This window comes from Salvia splendens, chromosome 1 (genome assembly GCF_004379255.2).
Source record: "Salvia splendens isolate huo1 chromosome 1, SspV2, whole genome shotgun sequence".
In the NCBI taxonomy this organism is placed as follows: domain Eukaryota; kingdom Viridiplantae; phylum Streptophyta; class Magnoliopsida; order Lamiales; family Lamiaceae; genus Salvia; species Salvia splendens.
In genome coordinates, this window is record NC_056032.1 from 24,162,809 (window position 1) to 24,175,947 (window position 13,139).

General features: G+C 42.1%; 1 protein-coding gene across 2 annotated transcripts; it reads left to right on the top strand.

Moving 5' to 3' along the window:
* Positions 1–858: 858 nt before the first annotated feature.
* Positions 859–6,532, top strand: LOC121745501 (glycine-rich domain-containing protein 1-like). 2 transcript variants are annotated; one of them, XM_042139450.1, is made up of 9 exons: positions 859–999; positions 1,290–1,456; positions 2,820–2,937; positions 3,032–3,283; positions 3,362–3,811; positions 3,906–4,393; positions 4,483–4,678; positions 4,791–4,934; positions 5,028–6,532. In XM_042139450.1, exons 2-9 carry the CDS (start codon positions 1,299–1,301, stop codon positions 6,366–6,368), a joined length of 3,147 nt encoding a protein of 1,048 aa, XP_041995384.1. In that variant the 5' UTR covers positions 859–999; positions 1,290–1,298; the 3' UTR covers positions 6,369–6,532. The 2 variants fall into 2 exon arrangements, with proteins under 2 accessions (XP_041995384.1, XP_041995376.1); XM_042139442.1 differs by lacking the exon at positions 859–999 and having other exon boundaries at positions 1,252–1,456.
* The last annotated feature ends 6,607 nt before the right edge of the window (positions 6,533–13,139 follow it).

The window sequence follows — 13,139 nt, forward strand, 5'->3', positions numbered from 1 at the left end:
TAATATTTTTATTTATTATTAGTTTGTATATTAATTGTTATAAAATAATTAATTATGCACTTATTATAGTATGTATATTGTAATAATAGTAGCAAATTTAATGTTCGGGAGAGGGCGCGTCAGACAGATAAACAGGGAAATAATAACACTGCGGGAGTTTTGGCATAAGCTGTGTTTCTTATTTGAATGCTTTTATGAGATAGTAAAAATAGAAATGTGACATTTGCGTTAGAAATGTGACATTCCATTCCATAAAAGTACGTGTATTTTCTAATTTTGTCCGTTTCATAAAAATATATAGATTTTTTGAAAACTTATTCTAATTTATTATCTGTATATATCAATTTATTTACAACTTATACCACCAGTAAACACTACTAATAATGTGGATTTCAATATCCACTAATATTACTTTAATTATCCTTCAACTTCTCTCTCTTTCTTTATCAATTTTATCTTAATTTCCGTACTATATTAATTGCCCATATTATTATGGGATAGAAGAAATATTAACAAAAATAATTAGAAAAAAAATAATAAGAGGCGGTTGGGGGGACCATTCGTGCAAAAAGCGCGGATCTCACAGCTTCACGTGTTTATGAATTATATTGAAAAGGAATCATGTAGCTAAAATATCATTGAGATTGAATCAATAAATTTAATAATGAGAAAGATAAAGTATCAAAACCACTAAAGGATAAAGTTATCAGTCCATGAGCAGTTGGTGGCATGTATGGATGAGTATAATATTAATAACGATTTCCAAAGTGAAATATATAATACTCCGACAAGCAAGCAATCAATCAATAAATAATATGATCTAAATCTTGGCAAATCGCCAAGGGGTATAATAGGCCTTTTGCATTATGAAAGAGGGTACTTTCGTCCTTGTACCACTACACTCAAATTCCTGCTCATGCAAAATGGTTCCTATAAATACAGAACATTTCGGCAATCACTAACCTCAACTCTTGCAGTCTACAATATCATTTATTTCAGGTGAATTTACTATAGCTTTTCATGATCAAAGCTTTGCATTTTATCATTACTGTGGATACCCCTCCTTTTTATGCATGCCCGATGGATATACTAGTAATAGTTTGCTAGTGACACGTTTATAATTGTTGCTTAGTTTCAAAATTTTACTTTCAGTTTTTGTTAACCGAAACACTACTCAATTGAAATCAGATTAGGATACGAATTATGTTGTTTATCGAATTCGACAACGTGTATAAATCTTAACTGGCTAAACTGAGGAACGATTATATGATGTATTTACTCTGTTTCAGCCGTGAAGAATGGAGAAGCAGCAGAATTTGGAATGGGAAGCAGCACAGAGCATTGCGATCAGTGTCGACCTTATTTTCGCGGCTAAAAAGCAGCTCAAGTTTCTCGCGGCTGTTGATCGGAACCGATGGCTCTATGACGGCCCAGCTCTAGATAGGGCTATTTACAGGCAAGTACATAATCGCAGTTGCGTTTTTAATTGAACTGTTAATGCTCTCTCATGCTTAATTAGTTGATGGTTGAATATTTGAGTACATGTTTTACTACTTTGATGCCCTCTCTATGTTTGCGTGTTTATAGATAATAAGAAATATGCAAAAGTTTTACCACCACTTTATATTTAGTATTTTTAATACTCTATCGGTCTCTTAAAAATGTAAAGGTGGTTGGTTTTAATAATGAGTCATTTTTAAATGTATTTTTCTTTTAGAAATGAGTCATTCCAGATGTGACAAATAAAAAAGGATAGTGCTGGTCATCTTCAATGAGACGGAGGGAGTATTAAATATTCTCTCTGTCCCAGCTAAGTTGAGTCTTTTTTTTGGGGACGTCCCAATAGAGTTGAGTCATTTTCTTTTTTAACAAAAAATAAAACATTCAATCAGTCTTACTTTATTCATCGCCTACTTACTTTCTCTTATTTCTCCTACCTTTTTCCCTCTCCTATTTTATTTCACCTTCATTTAATGTATTCAACATAATTTCTTAATCTTTTTGCCAAAAAAAAAAGTTTTGTAACCAACTTAGTTCAATGAAAAGAGAGTATTAGAGTACATTAAAGAATTTAATGTTAACAGGCTGTACCGTGTTTTGTGGTTTGTAAATAAACTGTTGGGCGTAATATTGTTTTCTTTCTATTACTCCCTCCGTCCCATTTTATATGAGGCAAAACATTTCGGCACAAGTTTTATGAAGTGAAAAAAATAGAGAGAAAAAGTAGCACTGAGATAGAGTGTTGCTTTTCACCATAAAATGAAATGTCTTACTTATAGTGGGACGACCTAAAAAGGAATACGCCTCACTTATAATGGCACGGATGGAGTATTTTGTATTGTTTTGGAATTTGAAATACTATTTGAGTTTCAATATTTTTTGCACAAAATTGGTTAAGTGATTTTCAATAGACATATAGTACTATTCGATTGGCTTAACGGTGTATTTAATGTTTGGGGGTTTTAGGCCTAAAATTGTTTGGTCACTTGATGCTTTTTCGAGTTTAGGACTTAATCTACAAATGAAATATTTGCATTTCTTATTTTGAAATTTAAGAAAATTAAACAATGTTTCATGTAGTATATTATATTTAGTACTGGTTTTTATTTGTTTGACGAGAGTACGAATTGCAACACCTGTTCAAAAATTAGTTGAGAATATTAGAAGTTGAAATGCTAACAATATTTCATATAATTTTTACCATTATCAATGGATCTACATTTCCTAATATACTTTGAAGAAAATAACTCGGTATCCATCATCACAAGGGTTTTCATTGTAATTTGTTGTATAATCTGAAAATCTTATTTTACGACTAGGTACAATGCTTATTGGCTTCCATTGTTGGCGAAGCATTCTGAATCACCACTTCTTGAAGGCCCATTGGTTGTCCCTTTGGATTGTGAATGGATATGGCACTCTCATAGGCTCAATCCAGTATGTTGCTTTATGGAGTACATTTTTATTTGTTCAACTATATATTGAAGATGATTAATGGAGTATATTTTTTAATTCTGACTTAATCTTCCAGATTAGATACAAGAAAGACTGCCTGGAGTTGTATGGCAGACTTCTTGACAACAAGAATGTTATTTCTTCTGTGGAAGGAACATCGAAAAACCAAACCGAGGACGCGTGGAAAACGTTATTTCCAAGCGAGCCGTTTGAACTAGATTTGGAAGTTAAGCAAGAAAACACCATTGGTGATGGAGCAGTGGCAGAGAAATTCACAAAGTATGATTTGGTCTCAGCTGTTCAAAGGCAAACTCCTTTCTCTCATCAGGCAAGTGCTAGTATAACTTCAACGGAGTAGTTACCATTTGGAGTGATTACAAATATAAAGGTATTTCTTCTATTACAGGTCTCCCAACCACAAATGAATGAGACTCGCTATATTAGAGGAGCTGTGGCTAGATACAAAGGATTTCTACACCTGATCAAGAGGAACAAGGAGCAAGGCATACAGAGCTTCGTTGTTCCCACTTACGACATTGACCTCATTTGGCACAGTCATCAGTTGCATCCAGCTTCTTATAGCGAAGATCTTCTTAAATTTATGGGAAGAATTTTAGAGCATGACGACACTGATTCTGACAGATCAAAAGGTCAGAAACTGGATGTTGGATTCACTGGGACGAACAGGACATTCGAGGACCTGTTTGGCCGTAGGTACTGGAGAGCTGGAGCAATGTACAAAGGTGTTGCACCTTCACCTGTTAGACTTTCTCCTTACTCAGGCACTGATATGAAGAAGGAGCCAAGCTGTACTCAAAACCCAAAATTACAACTTCCTTCTAGGGAAGTGTTTGAGGTAATTAATAAGTACTACTTCAATGTTATTATGTATACAAATGCCCCCTTCATTGACTAGTAGTAAGGATATGTTTGTTTGATGAATCTTCCAGGTGATGTTGGAGTTCGTAGGCATAAGGAACCTACCAGAGGGACATACTGGAAATCTCTTTGTGTCATTGAGTAAATCAGGGACAGATAAGATCTTCAACAGACGTAGAATCGTTAAAATTGGAGCGGAATCTGGTGAGAAACAAGTGGCGAACTTCCAGTGTCAGCCTACGGGGAACCTACAATGTGAACTCATGTCCTCCTCACCTTCTGTTCCAATGGGCACAATGTCCATATCTCTGGAAGACTTTCTGTCATCCGACTCCGATCTTACAGTGGAGAAATGGTTTGATTTGGTTTCTTCAAATACCCCGGAAACCAAGCCGATTGGCTTGCGAGTGGCCATATCCGTTACCACGCCTACCCCAGCACCATATACACTTAATATGCTTCACTCTCAGCAGCCAATTCCAGGCAAGCCCCAGTTTTCCAGAGAATTGACAGCCATAGTTGATGAGGATGGGAAGATGCTGCTAAATCTACATATGAGGTACTATCAAATATTTTTTTGTTTTTCTTACAAATGAGTTGCAAAGTTGCATTTAATTTAGGGATATACTTTTTGATCTGCTAATCCAGAGATCTGCACAAGTCAAGAGGCAAGAAAGAATGTAGAAGAAGAGTTGTAATTGGAAACATGACTTCGGGAAAATCATGCACTCTCGCTGAGTTTACCGGCTCCAAATGGTCTATGGTGAATTCTCCATGGTCTGTTAAGCTTCCAAACGCAAACAATGACGACGGACATATCTTCGAGTTGACTGGCCCTCATACTGTAAGTATCTTAATTATATTTTCTTATGCACAAAAGCTCCCAAAGTTTAGACAACACATAATTAACTAGAATGAATATTATCTTGATGTTCATGGTGTTTGTCTTTGTATAGGTAAGGTTTTTCAGAGGTGGAAGGTTGGATTACGATTCAAACAGTCAACACGAACCTCACCTATTTACAGCGATAAAGTTCTCACCTAAAGAGCCTTATGGAACTGCAGTGGCATTACTTAACATGAAGTCTGGCACTATCAAGGTACAATAACTACATAAAAAAAGAATGCTAGATCCCTTTACCTAGTAAATTTTATTATGACTCATCGTTCTGTTGTTATTTTTGGGATTTCAGATCAAAGAAGAATGGTTCATTTTACCTAGTATCATAGTTACATGTATACTTGGTAAAATATTGAGGAAGACCAACCAGCAAAAGGTAGTGAATGTTAATGTAAAAATTGGTGTTACTGGTGTAAGTGGTGGTTGTGGATTCATGATGGCTAATTGTGGTGTTAACGGCATTAGCAGTGGTTGTGGTAGTTGTGGAAGCATGATGGCTAATTGTGGTGTTATTGCGGGATGCGGAAACATGATGGCTAACTGCGGTTTTACCGGCACTGGTGGTGCTTGTGGACTTAGTGGTTGTAAATCTGATAGAGTGTTGGCTAACTGTGGCGTTAGCAGTACTAGTGGTGGTTGCGGTGTACCAGGGAAAATGATGGCAAATTGTGGTGTTAGCGGTGCTAGTGGTAGCTGCGGTGTTAGCAGTCGTGGATCTGAAAACATGATGGCTAACTGTGGCGTTAGTGGCAGTGTTGGCGCTAAATCAGAATGTGTGATGGCTAACTGTGGCGTTAGTGGCAGTGTTGGTGCTAAATCAGAATGTGTGATGGCCAACTGCGGTGTTAGTAGCGGTGTTGGCACAAAATCAGAAAAAGTGATGGCCAATTGCGGTATTAGTAGTGGTGCTAAATTTGAAAGTGCAATGGCTAACTGTGGTGTTAGTGGTGGCGCTAAATCTGAAGTTGCAATGGCTAACTGGGGTGTTAGTGGTGGTGCCAAATCTGAAAGCGCTATGGCTAACTGTGGTGTTAGTGGAAATATGATGGCTAATTGTGGTGTTAGTGGTGGTGCTAAATCTGAAAGTGCAATGGCTAACTGTGGTGTTAGTGGTGGCGCCAAATCTGAAAGCGCTATGGCTAACTGTGGTGTTAGTAGTGGTGAATTGGGAAGCATGATGGCTAATTGTGGTGCTAGTGGTGTTAGTAATGGGGCTAAATCAAAAAGTGTGATGGACAATTGTGGTGTTAGCGCTGGCTATGGTGTTAGTAATGGTGAATTTGGAAGCATGATGGCTAACTGTGGAGTTAATAGTGGCACTGGACTTAGTGAAAATGGAATCATGATGGGTAACTGTGGTGTTAGCGGAGGTACTAAATCCGAAAATATGATGGCTAACTGTGGTGTCAGTGCTATTAGCATGATGGCAAACTGTGGTGTCAAGGGAGGTGCTAAAACCATGATGGCTAACTGCGGTGTTAGCAGTGGTATGTCTGAAAGCATGACGGCTAATTGTGGTGTTAGCAATGGAAGCATAATGGCTAACTGCGGTGTTAGTGCCGAGGAGTCCACAAAATGTGGTGGATGTGGGCTAAGTGTGGAGGTTGCGGGGCCAGTTGTGGAAGCAAATTAGACGTGTGACCATATATGATGCATTGACTACATTTATGTATTGTATGTGTTTTTCTATCTTTTGTGGTTTTGAGTATTGTAATCTGATTGTAATTTCTGCCACTTGTTGGTAACCAATCTTCTCCTTTGTGTGACGAATAAAGCCATGAGTTTTCGTATGTTAAATTTCGTTTTGGCAATCAACAGAAATTTGCAAAAAAACTACTCCCTCCGTCCCGCCTCAAGTGAGGCACTTCTTTTGGGCACGGGATTTTAGGTAGTGTTGTTTAGTGTGGTAAGAGGGATTGATAATAAAGTAGATTAAGTGATGTGATGGATTCTTTTTATACTTTTATTTTACTCCACATATTGGTTCATTTAAAATTATAGTGAGTAATTTTAATTTTAATAATTTAATTTAAAAATTTGAATGCTCTAAATTTACTTATTATAAATCCAAACTTAATTACACCACTTAGCACTCTAAAACTCAAAATAATCATATGAAATGATGAATTACTTGAAATATTTTTAAATTCAGCTGTATTGTTTTTATGCAACTTGTACTCCAAAACTCAAAATAAAAAATGGAATGATGAATAACAATATTTTTAAATGAGCTGCATGGTTTTTACAGCTCCTATACTCCAAAACTCAAATTAAACTTTGAAATGCTTGGCGGCAGATTTGACTTTATTTACGACAAAATGGGCGCCACTTTCCCCTCCAAGTTTTCATCAGCTATAAATACATAGTCAAGCAATCCCATATCAGTTTTCAGTTTACAAATCCACTACACAGCTAGTCCAAAACATCCACAAAGTAGAATGAAAGTTTCTGCAAATTTCTCCTCTCAGACCCAGCAACAGGTTGTGCAGTTAGGGTGTTTGGGTGCATTTCTACAACTAATCTTCAATTCTACACAATTCCATTCGAGAGACATCAAGATCCAACATCACTACAAAACATCATTTACAATTTCTCTATAAAACATGCACATTCCGACTATCACAACTTAATCCTCACAATGTAAACAACGGATAAAAATTAAATCATCTCTCATTTTTTTTCAAGGCAAGCAAAACGAAATCCCCAAAATTAATTTTAAATCGAAACAAACTGCACCTCAGTATTCGAGAACTGCAGCGAGATAAACAGGAGCTCCGGCACAGTTCACGGCGTTCATCGCTACACATAATTTTTGTCGGGTTTTTCCGGTACTCAGATCTGGTTTGAATTCAGGCACAACCTGCCCGCTTCTGCTGGAAATTGGTAGCTCAGCCCGCCCGTCTGGGTGTGGTCGACGGAATGAGGGAGATTGTGGGTTTATCCACCCAGCTTCGGTGTGGTCGCCGGAAAATATGAAGATAGATGGGAGAGAAGGGTTGGGTGGGGAGAGAGAAGGGTTGAGGTGGGGGTGGTCGCCGGAAAATATGGAAGAAAGATAAGAGAGAAGGGTTGGGTTGGGGTTGGGAGAGAGAGAGAAGGGTTGAGGTGGGAAGAGAGAGAGACGGTTGATTGAAATTTAAGTTAATGGTAATAAGGGGGTAATTAGATTTGTAATTAGGTGGTCTAATTTAATGCTTAAAATCTCTAATTTTATCCATAAAAGGAAATGAATCATGTTAGTTGGGACAACCCAAAAAGGAATGTGAATCACTTGAGATGGGACGGAGGGAGTATGTATTAAGAAAACTACTTTTGTTGGCATAGAAAATTAGCTTTGAAACCTAACATGTCACCCCATTTATCGCTTATTTTCTTTACATAAACATGAGTGAGTACATTATCTTAAGTTAGAAATTTTAAAGATCAATCTCTTTCAGATTCAGACTCAACAATCAATATTAATCAAATTTTTTTTAATCAAACACCTTTACGGTGGAGGGTTCGTGGGTCCCTCATCCCTATATATAAAAAAGGAGCAGATTACAAAGTTGTGGCCACACCTAAAAGTGATTGCCAACACAAAAAATAGGAGTAGTAGGCGGTCCAGGGCTTGTGCTCGGACCTCATCATACTCCCAATAGTAATCCTATCACAAGGTCTAACCAAATCAAACCTATTACAAATCTTACAAAGCCAATCATACCAAAAAATCTCCAGAAAAAATTAGTCGAGCCAATCACAAGCAAACCTCTTCTAACTTCTTTCTTCGGTTTGGGCTCGGGCATTGGGGATCCCCATCTGTTCCTGCCTATCCATTGTCGTCTTCTTCCAAGCGGATGTTCGGCACTCCAAGCCGTTCAAGGCGAACCATGGCGGTTAGTAGTAGCCTAGGAGCGGCCTCTATATTTACCTCTTGATGATGCGGCGATTCCTTTCCCAATTTAGCTAAGTACCCGGCCACCTTGTTGCCTTCCGGATGAACATAGTTGAGTTTGAACTTACCCTCCTTCATAATGCCTTGGATTCGTACCATTGTGTGACGACATGCTGCCGGTCCCCAATCCCTTGACTCAATAGCTGCCCTAGCTCGGCCTCTAGCTCGGAGTGTGCACCAATCGGCGTATAGAAAGCCCCCACCATATTACCGAGATGGTCTCGGATGATCCCACCTCCACTGGCTCTGTCCGTTGTCGAATCGTATCTGCCCATGACGTTTAACTTGAGCCATGGAGCATCCGGGGGTTGCCATTTGATAGCCACGACCCTTCTTGTTGGTTCCTTCGGCCGAGGGGGGGGGAGTGTTAACCCCTCAAAACGGACATCCTTGAAGTGCTTCGCCCGTGCTCGCCCACTTTCCACCAGTTTCTGGACATATAGCCTGACTTGCCATACCACGTTATAAGCCCTGAAGAAAACCCCATTATGTCGGCTGTTTTTTTTTTAATCAAAACACCTTCACGGTGGAGGGTTCGTGGGTCCCTCATCCCTATATATCAACAAAAACCATTACTTGATTACAAGAGGACCAATCTTTATAAAGCTAGAGTGACAAAAACAATTTACACCACACCCTATTACAAAAACACCACAAGAGTAAATAGGGGTCAATCCGGGGATGGACCGACACCCACATACTCTACGGCGTCCGGTACAAAGCAAGATCGGTGACCACTTTCCGTGCCTCGTGCTACTCTCGTTCATCGTCTCTCACCCGAAGATTGGGGACTCCCATTTCATCCATCCGGATGATGGCTCTAATCCTTCTTGGAACATTTTGTGGGGACATTTGTTGGAAATTATCTTGTTCCACTCCCATTTTGGCGAGCATATCAGCCGCTTTGTTTCCCTCCCTATGAACGAAGGTGGCCCGGAAAATATGTCCACATTTGAAGCCATGCAAAAGGGCCATGACGCGGCGAACTTGTGCCGGGCCCCAAGTCGTGCCATTGAGCAACTTAATAGCTTGTTCCGCATCTGATTCAATCCATATGGGTAGGTTGAACGCCTTCGCTACCTCCAACCCATAGTGTATGGCCATGAGCTCGGCCTCAAGAGCCGATTGAACGACGAGGGGGGTTGCAAATGCTGCAAGTAATTTCCCATTGTGGTCCTGAACAAGACCCCCTCCTCCACCCTTTTTTGTTGCCTCAAAGAACGCCCCATCCGTGTTAAGCTTGATCCATGTGCGTTCCGGGGGGTGCCACTTAACCGGCATAACTAACGGTCTCGGCCCCCTTGTCTCGGGGTGATTCGGAGGCCTCATTTCGAGTTTCACTCCCTTCCAATGCTTCGGCTTGATGTGACCATTGGTCATGTTGTTGTGGATGAACATGTGAACCTGCCAAACAACGTTGTACGGTTTGAACTGAATTTGCTCATGTCGACTCCTATTCCTCTCCGCCCAAAGGAACCACAGAATGAGGTATGGAATGACTCGACTAAGGTGTCTCCTATCATGCTGTTGGGTCCTAGCGGACCACACTTGCAACCTGTCCGGGATGGTGTCGTTCACCCTAAGAGATGGGGCCGAGCCTTCGAACCAACCGTCGAACTCCCTCCAGACACATGCTGCTCCCCACCCTCGGATGAAGAGATGTTGAAGGGACTCGGTGTTAGGCCTCCGTGGGCAGCATTGGCATTTCGATTCAAGCTCAATCTTCCTCCATTGGAGCTTGGAGTCAACCGGTATCCTGTTTGACAATAATCGCCAATTGAAGATTGCAATAGATTTTGTAAGGCCAGCCCTCCAAATGTCGTCGAGACCTTGGATTCTCGGCCTTTGCGTACGAATAGTCTCCCAGGTCGTAGTGAGCGAGAACTCCCCGAGCCGAGAAAGCTTCCATCGAGGGACGTCCGGTTCTCCCGCAACGATTGGGGTATGGAGGATTTGTGTGATAACCTCTTGTGGCATTCCAGCCTGGTTGTGAAGTTGACGTAACTTAGCCTCATCCCAAGTTCCACCCCCAATGTAGTCCGAGACCTTGGCCGATGAGGCGCCCCTATCGTCAAGGCAGATCTCGCGAAGGGGAGATTCACCAAGCCAAATGTCATCCCAAAAGTAGGCATCGCCCTGACCGATCACCCATCTAATGTGCGGATTTGCTTGATTTCTCACTTTCATTAGCCGCTTCCATGTCGGGCTACTTCTCCCCGAAGGGGAGGTCGCAAGGGGGGAGTTTTTATGACAATACTTGGCCTTCAAGTATCTAGCCCAAAGTGAATTTTGCTCCCGGAACCTCCACCAAAGTTTGATACTGAAGGCCCGGAGGACTTCTTTGGTCTTACGAATGCCGAGACCCCCTTCAGGGGTGGGGAGGCAGATCTGATCCCACCCAATCCAATGTGTCTTTTTTCTCTCTGTTGACGATCCCCAGAAGAATCGGGCCATCTGCTGATCCAATTGCTTAAGGGCCCCGGATGTTGGTTCAATGGCCTGGAAAATGTGCAGCGGCACCGCTTCAAGTGTGCTTTGGAGAAGTGTAACTGTGTAAGCCTACCTCCAAAGGAGAGGTGTCGATGAGCCCACCCCGAGATTCGTGCAACAATCTTTTCCCGAAGGAACATAAACATATCTGTACGTTTGACACCACGATAAATAGGAACTCCAAGGTACAAAAATGGGAAAGTACCTCGTGCGAAGCCTCCTTCATTTTGGATAATGTTGGCGCACCCTTCATGTTGTTCGGCAATGTAGAAGTTGCTTTTTGCCAAGTTAATCTGCTGCCCGGAAACCCCGGCATATGTCTCCAAGCAAGTCCGCAGCCGCCTAAGAGGTCCCTCCGCTGCTTGTGTGAATATCACAATGTCATCGGCGTAGGCGAGGTGGCTTATTTCCATGCAGTGGCGAGTAGCTCTAAAAGTCATCTCTTTCTTTCCCAAAATGAGCTTGTCCAATTTTCTCGAGAGGTACTCAGCTGCAATTACGAAAAGTTTCGGAGATATTGGATCTCCATGTCTGAGGCAGCGGGTGGACTTAAAGAACCCGGAGGGGGCGCCATTGACCAGCACCGAGAACCAACACGAGCCCACACATGTCTCAATCAAAGAGACCCACGGGGCCGGGAAACCCATCCGGTGTAGCACTTTCAAAAGGAAGGGCCATTGTACTCGGTCGTAGGCCTTAGCCATATCGATTTTTACCGCGACATTAGGGGCCGGCGCACGTCTCGAGAGCTCATGGAATATCTCCTGTGCCAAAAGGACATTATCATTGAGGAGCCGTCCCTTCACAAATCCACTCTGGTTTGGTGAGATAACCATAGGGATGAGCGAAGTCATTCTCTTCGACATTATCTTTGTGATAATCTTGTTGACGACGTTGCACAGGCTAATGGGGCGGTAGTCGCTCCACGACTCCGGCACAAGCTTTTTCGGAATGAGGACAATGTTTGTGGCCGTGACGCTACGTGGGAGGTAGGCACCCCCGAAGAATTGGCCAATAGCCGCCACCACGTCCGGCCCAACCGTCGCCCAATAGGCCTGGTAGAACAAGGCCGTGAAACCATCCGGCCCTAGAGCACTATCCCCGGAGATGTCAAAAAGCAGCCTTTTTAACTTCCTCTGCGGATGGGGGATCGGGGAGAGCAACCACTTCATCCAAGGGTGGGAGTTGATGGATCAAATCAAGGTCTGGCTCGGACAAAGTGAGGGGCCCCGGGGCAAGGAGATCTTGGAAGAATCCACCGCCAAACTTCTAATCTCCATTTCGTCCGAGATCTCCCGACCGCCCACATTGCTGCTGACTATTTATCCCGAGCCCTTGATAAGCTCATTCTTGGCAAGCCGGAGATGACTTTTAAGGCCTCAAGGAGATGCATGGAAATCACTCACTTGGCTTATGCGGACGACATTATCATATTTACGCAAGCAGCCCCTCTTCAATTACGCCGTCTACGAGCATGCCTTGACGACTACGAGAGAATTTCGGGACAGTCGGTGAGCCTGCCCAAAAGTAACTTTTACATTGCCGAAGCACACAAGCAATGGGCGCAAGCTATACACAGAGATGGAGGTTTCGCCCGGGGTACCTTCCCCTTCTTATATCTAGGGGTTCCAATTTACAGGGGAGCCAAGCGCACGGAAATGTTTATGTTCATTCGGGAGAAAATCGCTCGTCGCATTTCGGGATGGGCGCATCGGCATCTGTCTTTTGGGGGGAGACTCACCCTCATTAAGAGCACGCTTGAGGCGGTTCCTATTCATATTTTCCAGGCAATTGAGCCGACGGCCGGTGCACTCAAGTTACTAGATCAACAATTGGCGCGTTTCTTCTTGGGGTCGACGAATGAAAGAAAAAGGACTCACTGGATTAGTTGGGAGCAGATATGCCTCCCTTGATGGAGACAAGAGGGACCATGGCACAATCAAAAAATGGTAAGTTAGAGAGAGACGCTCTCCCTTCTCT